The sequence below is a fragment of the Parasteatoda tepidariorum genome, chromosome 7, assembly GCF_043381705.1.
Source record: "Parasteatoda tepidariorum isolate YZ-2023 chromosome 7, CAS_Ptep_4.0, whole genome shotgun sequence".
Lineage (NCBI taxonomy): Eukaryota > Metazoa > Arthropoda > Arachnida > Araneae > Theridiidae > Parasteatoda > Parasteatoda tepidariorum.
In genome coordinates this window covers 1,422,121-1,433,738 of record NC_092210.1, presented here as the reverse complement: position 1 = coordinate 1,433,738, position 11,618 = coordinate 1,422,121, and the positions used below count along the sequence as shown (strand labels likewise).

At 28.7% G+C, this 11,618-nt stretch overlaps 1 protein-coding gene across 1 annotated transcript in view; it reads right to left on the bottom strand.

Annotated features, from left to right (window-relative positions):
* LOC107440038 (putative sodium-dependent multivitamin transporter) overlaps positions 1–11,618 on the bottom strand; it is an 85,210-nt gene that overhangs the window by 33,156 nt on the left and 40,436 nt on the right. Inside the window, exons 4-6 of the mRNA XM_071182997.1 lie at positions 8,373–8,527; positions 2,883–3,023; positions 823–961 (exon numbers count right to left, since the gene is read on the bottom strand). Coding sequence (XP_071039098.1) covers positions 823–961; positions 2,883–3,023; positions 8,373–8,527 — 435 coding nt within the window. The remainder of the gene's footprint in view (positions 1–822; positions 962–2,882; positions 3,024–8,372; positions 8,528–11,618) is intronic.

Sequence of the window (11,618 nt, the reverse complement as noted above, 5' to 3'; positions counted from 1 at the left end):
ATTCTGAAATAAAAAACATGAATTTGTAAAAAAATTTTCTTATTTCAGAAACAATTTTTTTCTTTTTTTAAATCAGCAGTGGGGACAAGTGAGGGAATGACATATTGGTATATTTTAATTACCTAAAATAAATAAAAAATAAAAATTGATAATTTTATTTTTATTCTTTTGTTAGCTTGCATTCTGAAGGACACTTTCCCTGAATTTCTTTTCTTCGTAAGCTGTAAAACAAGCATAAAATATACTGGGGACATGAAAATGACTGTTTTTTTGAGAATGACCCATATATATATATATATGTACATTTAATTATATTATGAATTATAGCTAATTTTAGTCAAATCAAATAGGAAGGCAGTTTCTAAATATTTTTGATCAGGATCATATAAAGAAAAACAGAAAGGCTTAAAAATATTTGCAAATTTTCGACATCAAAAAATTTAAATACATTTAATTTTTCACCGTACTTTTGAACTTTTTGAAATTTGTTGTGAAGATTCTTAGATAAAAATAGGTACAAAAATTGTACACAACAAATTCTTAAGCACTAGTATTATAATTAAGTTAGATACTTTTAATACTAAATGCTTTTATTGCACATAATTTTATTACGCATTATAACTATTTTCAGCCAAATTTTTTTTAAAAATGAGTTTTTGGATCATTTCGATCAGGATCGTGAAAACTAAAACCCAGAAATATTTGCAATTATTGATCATCATAAAATTTGAATAGATTTAATTTTTCACTGAAATTTCAAACTTTTAGAAAGTAACAAAAAAAAATGCTGATAAAATACGTAGTAATAAATAATATCATTACTTGATCATATTTTGTAAGCTTTGTTTGATTCGTGTTTAGTATGGGATCACAAAAATGAAATAGAGAATACAATATGAGACCAGCTGAGTTGCACATCACGTGAAGAAGGAGTATCGGTAAAATACTAATCTGTAGAGCTCTGTCAATACAAAAAAGAAATCAATGGTAGTTATTATTTGAAAATGAACAACCTTCAATAACTTTTGATCTTCACGTTCTAAGACTTCATCTGAATGGCTTGGGGGAAGGGTTGCCTCAAATATGCTAATTAATAAATGCAGACGATAGTTTAAGATACGAAATCAGACACAGAAACATACTTTCTCTGAATAAACATACTACCTTTTTTTCGAGGAATTCCGATTTCTGACCCCAGAAATATAGGGAATAGCCACGATCTGGGAAATATGGTCTCAATAGTTAGGTCAGGAGTGCGCTTCAAAAATAAAATCCCTTAAAGGTAATTTTACTTTAACCGTACTTCGTTATACCTCGAAAAATTTTTAAGCGAAATGAAAAATTCTTGGGTACAATTATAAAATTCGTTTATACTAAGATAATTCCATGCAAAAAATAACTTTTAGTAAATATTTATTATTTTTTATTATTTTATTTAGTAATGGTCGAAAATTTTTTTAATTTTAAGGCATTCAATTTTTGTATCATTTTAAGGAGCATAATTTTAAAAGGCAAAATATAACATTTGAGAAAAATCGGATGAACAGTTCCTGAGATATCAAATTTTAATCATCTGACCTTTTTGAAATTCAATTTCTCAGAAACTATTCAACCTATTTTGTTTAAATTTTGCATTGTATTTTGCCATTCAAAATTATATATTTAAAATGATGCCAAAAAGGCATACCTTACAAATCGAAATTTTTTCGACCATCATTCAACAAAATAATAATAAATATTTATTAAACGTTATTTTTTGCTTGGAAACTACCATATAACCTTGTATAAACGAATTTTATAACTGTGTCCAATAATTTTTCAATTCGCTTAAGAAAAATCTCGAGATATAGCAAAATACGCAAAAAGTAATATTAACATTAAAGGGTTCAAACTTTTGGACCCCTGTATTTTGGAGCTCAGAAATCCTTCGGGAAAAAAAAGGTATGTTTATTCAGAGAAAGTACGTTTTTCAATCTGGTTTTGTAACTTAAAATATCGTCCGCACTTATCAATTAGCATTTGAAGTTACCCTCTCGAGCCATCAAGATTGAGTCCAAGAACGTGAAGATCCGATTATGAGATCAAAAGTTATTTCTGGGTAATTCGCTTTTTTTTTTGCTTACTGAACACCTAGATTATTTTTGTCTTATTGTTTACGTCTCTTGGTGTAGAAACATTCTTTTCTAATATTAAGTTTAAACTAGCGCAAATTAAACAATAATGTTCTGGTAATACAGGGTGCTTTTTTTTAAAACTTTTGAACTAAAATTTAAACCAAAGAATAATCTGTGGATCATTTGGTTAATGCATGAAAAAATTTCTTAAATTTATGTTTGAAGTTTTCCCTTTTCTTTAAACTTTGTAAGACTCAACTAATTAATAACATTTACTTATTGTTTTTTTTTTCTTCAGAGAAATATACATCCTTTCATGGTAATGATCAAATTAAACTGTCTATAAAATATACAAATTAAACATTACTATAGATGATATAATAATATGACTGAATTCCGTCTAATTTAAGAAAAAACAATTACATCGAGTAATGTTTATTCTCAATGATGTTTTGAACCTCAACTTAAATGTGGACTAGTTGCTTAAAATATATTAATTTTTACTTGTTACGAAGATTTAAATGTACTGAGAACGTTTTGTTTCGGTAAAAAATAATAATTAGTTTTTTAAATACATCTTTTTTTGAAGGTAAAGAGATGATTTACTAAGCATATTTGGCAAATACTGCTTTCATTAGAAATAAAAAAAATTGACTTTAAAAATTAATGTTTAATTTCAAATTATTATCAAATTGAAAAATAAATTTCAGTGCATCCTGGAATTAAAAGTTATTAATTTGTATTCTACGAATTGAATAAAGTTTATACCTCGAGGCTTTGTCACTTGTCTTCAAACTCAGCATTCTTTGTACTTCCATTTGTCCTGTACCGTAACTTCCTAATCCGTGTACAAATCCCCTAAACAAGCAGTTCCAGAATGTGTACCTCGTCATAAAATCCAATCTGAAACTGAAAACAGTTTAAAAATTTATCTAAAGGAGAAAAATATCATGTTTAATTCGCCATTTTTCTATAACTAACATCCTTCATCTTAATTCTGCATTTCATATCCAATAAGCTCCTCTTAAAACTCCGAGTTTAAATTTCCCCTCTCGCTTGCTGCTAACCCTTCTATTGTTGATTCAGCTCAAGCTAAATTCACTTCTTCTTTCCTAACAGAGAACTTTACCGTCTGCTATAAAATTTCTAATATTCTCTCCCGTTTGGATCTTAAAGTTGTTTTAGATTTGTTAACCCTTAAAGATTTATGATAATCGCTGGAGCCACATTCCTTGTCAGTGCAACTTTTGTCAGTGCAGCAAGTTAGAGGACTAGACGTGCTATTAAATTTAGACTAAAGGAACTCTATGGATATATCCCTAATCAAGAATACGAGAAATCGTCAATTGTTGCACATTGTTGGAATCTTGGGCATGAGTTCAAATTCAACAATGCCAAAATTATAATTACCCTAGTCACATCAGTTCACCTTGATGCCTTGGAAACTTGTTTCATTCGCATGCATGCTGATTCATTTGTTCATTCTATTTTTGCGCGATAGAAACATGTCGTCTGATTCTTCCATTCTGTAAATTTTTGAAGGGAATGAAGTTTTTTAATCGAGTAATAATACCAGGTATTTAATTCCCGATATCAGTCCAATAATACAATTTCAAAATTTAATATAAATGAAAAGAAATATTCATTTATAGGTTAATTTAAACTCACCAGGTTTTAAACAATTACTAGTTTAAAAAAAGTAATTGTATTTTTTTCATGGGCAATTGGATTATTCCCTTTTTTGTTAGATAAATCATTCATTAAACGCTACATATCGGCTCATCGAACTAAAAATTAGTTATTCCTTGGGAAATCACGAAAACTATCATAAATTCTATCCTCAGACCCAGTAATCACCTGTTTTTCCATTTAGACGGTGAGTTTACAAGGTTTTAAAGATATGTCTCTTCCTAATTATATTACTCACTGATGATTTCAGTGCGCAAATTCACAAAATTTTGAGGAAACTGATTACGGCATTTTGTATGCTGGTTTAACATGTCCCACAGATTTTTTATGGCCTTCAGATCAGGCCATCGAGGAGTAATAGGGTTGTATGAGTGTTCATATAACCAGTTACATATTCTTCCAGCATGTTGAAATTTTAAAAATTGGAAAGAAAATATTCAATGATCCGGAATGTTGCAATAAACATGCTGGTTCGTTTATTTTGTACATATGGAGGTGTTAATTAGCTACAATAGTTAGTTAGCATTAAATTCCAACAGATCTGAAAAATTTTGTACTGTAAATAAGTGAAATAAGAAGAACATTAAGGAAGGTGCTCAGAAAAATAATTAAAGACAAGCTCAAATTTTAATGATTTTCTAGTGAAATTGGGAATATAGCAAAATTATTCCTACCAAGGTATACATTGCATGACTTCACAATTTTTGAAATTAAGATTCTTACTGAAAATTTTGGTTTGGTAGAATTTGAAACAATACCTGCTGTTGAGAATTGCATTCAACAGGTTAAGAACATAGAAAAGAGCAATGAGTTCGCGTATTAATTAATATACTTAATTATTAGAATCATGAAATTTACAAATTTGTGTAGGGTAGGGAGATTAAGCAGGTTGCAATTACTTTTTTAAATAAAGATAAACTAGATTTTTAAATATTCTAAGGACTGAAAAAAAATCAGAACTTTGACTATCACTTTTTTAATTTTTTAACCTGCTACTTGAATTTATATGTAATTATGAAATAATCCTGTTTTGAGTTGTATGCTAAACGAGAAACAAAAACTTGATCAAGAACTTAATTTGCAATTATTAAAAGTTATAACGAAATATTTTTAGCTTATTTTTATTAAGAGAGTCCCACTTTACTTGAAGGTGTTTAAGCTTTTCGATCGCAAGGGATGTTTTTACCCCGTTTAAGCCACTTAAAAAAATGAAAACTAGTTATACAAATGGTTTTAAAGTTACAATAGTGTAAAAATATACTTGATATGAATAAAAAAATACAAAAACGTTTTAAAAATGGGTCAGATAACAAATTAATACAAAATATTTTTCTCATAAGATCTCCAATTTACTTAAACCACTGATACCTAAAATCACAGTTTGTTTGGCGGTAAACAACAAGTGTCAATTTTACTTTCATTTTATTTCAAAAAGAGTTTAAAAATTATTTTATAAAAGGCTTGGAAACAGAATATATTATTCACGAAAACCTTTCTAGATTTCTAAAAATATAACATATTTACCCTAAAACACAGGCATCGTCCTTTTTGTTCCTTCTTAACTTTAAGGCTCTGTCGTCGCAAGAAATGATGCTTTTTTGTGAATAATATGCTATTTTTATAATTACTGTGAGTTTGCTACTGTTACTCATGGTTGGTTTAGCCAACCTTTAGCCAATTCCTTCTGCGCTTATTCTAAAAATCGCAGAAAAAAGCATCAGTTTTAAGAAAATGTGGTCTAATTTTCTTAATATTTCAAGACTTATTCCAATAGTATATGAGCTCAATACTACTCCAATATGAGTTCATAAATATTTGCAAAATATGAGAATTTGGCATTAATTTCGATAGTTAAATTCTTTGTAAGAGAATGTCTGCAAGAAAGTTAAATAATTTTAGAATATTTAAGATATTTGTCCGTTTTGAGGCCCAAATAATTCCTCACGGCATATATAATTTAAAATTATAGCTTAGCTTCAAGTATAAGGCACTTACACTGTGGCTTTCTCTAGCTAAAGAACTTTAAAAAAAAAACCATGAATGTTAACTTAACTGCTTATGGCAACAATATAAAGATATGTTACCTTGAACCAGTCAACAAAGTTCGTTGTACGATTTCATTTTATTTTAATAACAACTTATTCATTTATTTCATATTGAGCACTACATTTTTAAAACAGCTGTTTAAGCAAAAATTTTATAAATAATTCCTTCAAAAATAATTTTTATTTTGTAAATATATAATTTCTTTGCGAAAAGTATTGTAAAAAGTTTGCCCGTTGCTCGAGTTTATAGGCCATTATGAAATAATCCTGTTTTGCATTGTATGCTAAGTGAGAAATTAATTGCTATTTTTTAACCCTGTTAGACATATTTTCCACACAGTGTTTGCATTGAATAAACTTCGTTATGAACTAAAATTCTCGAATTCAGCATATCAATGGAATGAATTCAACTGAAATAATATTTAATACATAGAAGTAGTTTAACAGATGTATCTTTTTATAAATGCAGATGTAGGGGAGAGTCGGGTAGCACCGCCCAGCTGGTACCCCCGCCCACAGTCAATTTCATGTGTATAGAATATTTTTTCAAGTCAATGGGCCATCGGACATTAATTGTTATATTAAAAAAAGATTATTTTCAAAGTTTCAAGTATTTATGCAGCTGGTAACATGGTAAGCAATAGTTTTGAAAATATGTTGAATACAGAAGTCATGAAATTAAGAAAAATTGATTGAATGTTTCGATTAAACTTCATTTTAATACTAAAAAAATAATTTTTTTTATACATACAGCATTAAAGTATGTAGTCTTAAGTTTAATTTGCACAAAGAAAGAAGTTTGTATGTAAAAAATTGTTCTAGTAATTACAAATTTACAAAAAAATTGGATTTCGGGTAGCCCCGCCCAGTTACAAAAATTGTGTTTTTTGGCTATTTTTTCAGGTGTAAATGAGAATGACCAATGTATTGACAATAGATAAACCTTATTTATCATTTTTATCACAAAATTATCTTATTTATTACATATTTATATACTTTTAGTGAATTCTATCATTTAATAACAACAAATGTCATACCTTTTATCATTATTAATGTATATTAATATATTATAATATTAATATATATTTATATTAAATATTTAATGAAAATAATTTAATTTAAGTAACAATAATTAATAACAATAGTTGTTTTTCAATATAAACTTATTTGGTTGATCTCTTCTTATAAACATAATATAAAATACTTCTTATAAAATTACAAATTCACTTTGTATTTTGATTGCATTCAAATGCTTCTGTAGATTGATTCGTTCACAAATAAGTGAAAATAAATAAGTAAGCAAATAGCTTATCATAATATTTATGATTTCTTGATATTAAATTTAATTTGGATATATCAATTACCAATATGTTTTAATATTATATGAAACATAAATTTATCTATTTAAAAATGCAAAAATTTATATATTTAAAAATGCAAATTAAATATTTTTTAGAATGTAATTGATATATCCTAATTAAATTTAATATCAAGAAATCATAAATATTATGATAAGCTATTTGCTTACTTATTTGTGAACGAATCAATCTACAGAAGCATTTGAATGCAATTAAAATACAAAGTGAATTTGTAATTTTATAAAAAGTATTTTAAATTAAGTTTATAAGAAGAGATCAACCAAATAAGTTTATATAGAAAAACAACTATTGTTATTAATTATTGTTACTTAAATTAAATTATTTTCGTTAAATATTTAATATAAATATATATTAATATTATAATATATTAATATACATTAATAATGATAAAAAGTATGACATTTGTTGTTATTAAATGATAGAATTCACTAAAAGTATATAAATATGTAATAAATAAAATAATTTTGTGATAAAAATGATAAATGAGGTTTATCTATTGTCGATACATTGGTCATTCTCATTTACACCTGAAAAAATAGCCAAAAAACCCAATTTTTGTAACTGGGCGGGACTACCCGACACATCTTGAAAGGAGCTAAAAAACATGTTTTTTTAAATTTCTATTTTTTTAAGTTAAACTATTCTTTTTTCGGTTTGTTCTTTTTGCATTATTTAACTAGATGGTAAAACAATAGAAACATACAAAAATATTGATTATTACTCAATATTATACAGAAATATAAGCAAAACTCCTTAGGTGGGCGGGGCTACCCGACTCTCCCCTAACTTTTTATTAATTGAGACACATCTTGCTACCCGACACATCTTGAAAGGAGCTAAAAAACATGTTTTTTTAAATTTCTATTTTTTTAAGTTAAACTATTCTTTTTTCGGTTTATTCTTTTTGCATTATTTAGCTAGATGGTAAAACAATAGAAACAAACAAAAATATTGATTATTACTCAATATTATACAGAAATATAAGCAAAACTCCTTAGGTGGGCGGGGCTACCCGACTCTCCCCTAACTTTTTATTAATTGAGACTAATTGTAATTTATTGCAATTAGTCTTTATTAATTCTTAATTTATCTTAAACATTAAATAATTTCGCAATAAAATAATATTTGTAACTGATTCAAGTTACTTAAATAAATTCATTCTCTTTCCTTCAATTGCACGCTCATAAATCTTAAAAACACCGCCCGTGTCTACAAGCCCAGCCGAGAAGAAAGCTATCACGCATGTGAACATGAGCATTGCTTGAAGAACGTCGGTCCATAGAACGGCTTTTAAACCTCCCTGCAAAAGAAAAGAAGATTTTTGAAGTAAACATACATTTACGCTTTATAGCATAAATTGCATAAAAAAAGAAGACACTGGTGATTCATCGATATAAAGTAAACATTTAATCGTTATGTTGATCCAATATATGGAAACATTACTTTTATGGAGTACACGAAATTGAAGCAAAAGTAATGAATATAAAGTTTTGATTTTGAAAATTGACAAGTAAAAAGACATATAAAGTACAAATACTCTTCGTCTCAATTCCACGTCTTGACACGCTTCTATCTCCTGCCAATTATTTTGTTAAAATTAAACAAAGTTCTTTTTTTAATAAACTTATAGTCCTCTTTGGCTTTAGAGAAATAAAATTTTTATCCGAAGAGCCTGAGTCCAACTACCGAACTATAGAAATTCCATTGTTTAACAAAATGGGAATAAATCCAGAGCAACTGCGATAGGTCTTCGTGGACAACCTCATTAACTGAGCTCATTTGCAACCTCATAAGAAAAAATCATCAGGAGCTCTTTCTTACAACTAAATATCTTACTCACCATCTTGCTCACATTTCACTCAAAACTGACAATGAAACAATATGTTTGTTTATTGGTGCACTCAACTACACTATCATCGCCAAAATGGTGGTAAAAAATACCTTTGAATTTTCCTTTTCACATTATTACAAAAGCTTTTTGAATTAAATTTATATTTCTTACAATTTAATTTCTTTCTTAAAAAAATTGGGTTAATTATTGAATAAATTATGATTATATTCCGTTCTGCACTTCGAATCAGTATTATTTTATGTCAGTGTTCCTGATTATTCCATAAACAACTTATACACACAAAATGTTTTAATATGAATTACGATATACACGCCAATGATACCTACAAATGAATTACGCATTCTACAATACACAATTCTAAAGGGAATGCTTTGTAAACTGCACATGTAAATAAAAAAGATCAGGATCACTGGGACCTGTCAAGTCCACTCCACAAAATTCAAACACAGCTGATTCTGATGTCTGTCTTTTGGAGGCGGTGCATTACGAACTTTTTGGTTTTTAGCTGAAAATATTCTGTTATTTATAACAGATCGCACTGTAAAATTGAGAATCCAAATTTTTTTTATTCGAATATTGATCAAAATTTGAGTTCCAGCATGTGTATATTTCTTGTATATTGTATTAACCTCTTGACAACCTCATGAGTCGATGGAAGAAAAGCTGGTTTTTTATCTTGACGAAAAATAAATTTGGTTTTCTGCTTGTGAGTTCAACTTTGATCTTTGAATTCTCCTAAGTTTTTAATTTTTCATCTCTCTCATTTTCAAAGCAGTCTTCTTGTATAATTTTGATCAGTAATTTCTAGGCTGCAAAAACTTCCACAGAATCCAGGATTCCGTGTCTTCTCTCGGATTGTATAGATCGACAATTCTAAGTAAATCTCAGGATCCAGGCTATTAGATTAACTATTTTTTTTTAATTGGAAAAATATATGCAATGCAAATCTCTCTTGATAACCAGGCATGTAGTAACCATGCATTTTGCTACAGATAAAACCATGCTCTTTTTCTTTTCTCTTGAAATCTCACTATCATTTAAATTGAATTCTCCTTTTGGCCAACTTTTTTCTTTTAAGTAAAGTCAATCTGGACCTAATTAGGACAAATCTGGACAAGTTAGATTTCAATAGTTTTAAAGCTGAACAACCTCTCCTTGGCATGTCAGCTGGATTTATAGAGCTAGGAATGTGTCTCTCACATTTTTTATTTGTTAGACTTCTTATTTCTTTCACTCTATTCTCAGAAAAGATATTCCAGGCATCTTTTCTGGTTATCCACGCTTATACAGTAAATTAATCAATTCAGAAATAAACTTCTGTATCTCTGTCAAAATTGAAGACGAAAGCTATGATGCTATAGTAGCTGCAAGCCATTCGAGTCTCGAGATAGTAATTTCTTCCTTTCCAGTTGGTGCAACTCCTAGCTTGTATCAGATGTACAGTCCGCAAAAAAAAAAAAAAAAAAAAAAAAAAAAAAAAAAAAAAAAAAAAAAAAAAAAAAAAAANGCAACGCTGAACAGGTGTCTATCATCGCAAGCTGACGTGACATTTCGGGGTTCACTCCCGGATTTCCGAGTTGTCCGACACTCGTCCATCCACTGCTTTCAAACACGCATCACTGTGCTGCTGTTGCACACGAGCGGCTACTGCACGATAAGATAATCCACCTTCACGAAGGCCGATGATTCTCCCCCGTTTAAATTCCGTAAGTTGTTGAAATCTCGCTCTCTTTCGTCGAATAGGCATAAGTAATGACTAAGCTAACGTTTACCACTAGCAGATAACCACCGATAACCATACTCGCTTGGCAACAGCCGTCTATTTATTCGGATCCATCCGCCGTTCAGAGGGCGCTGCTCAGCATACGCATGCGCTAAGGGTATGAAATTCTAATAATTTGCATATCATGCTCTACTTTGCATTTCCTGAAAATTTCAGCTCACTCGCGTAAGTCCTTAATGGTGTTGCAATTTTCACAAACATGAGTTTATATGGTGAAAGTTTAAAAATATGCCAAATTACCTCGCCATAGAAGGGGAAATAACTGATAACAACCATAAAGAAACTGAATGAATGACTAGACGGAAAAATCATAGTGCTTCTCATTGCTAAGCAACCAAAAAAAATTTTAGAGTTGTTTTCTGGTTCAAGAAAACAGATTGTTATTGTTTTTTTTTAATCTCCTTTGAAAAGGAAATATAAATCAATTAATAAATTATTTTTGATTCTCCAAGATTTTAGAATCTTGAGATTGAACTTTCTATCTGACATTCTTTATTTTTTTAAAGCTGTTTTAACGTCATTTGTATGACAGTTTTGAATTAAAACTAAATTTTCATAAGTTATTATTAAATTTATAAAGAGTTGTAGGGTTAATTGCTTTTGCACCTGACTTCGAGTTTCTTAGGAAAGGAATGAAAATGATCAAGCAAAGGTGGACCTGAAAAAAGATAGCTATTCTGATGCATAATCTCACGATTATATAAAATTCACGGTATTTATTTTCGATAAAATTGTAAAACTTGATATATATATATA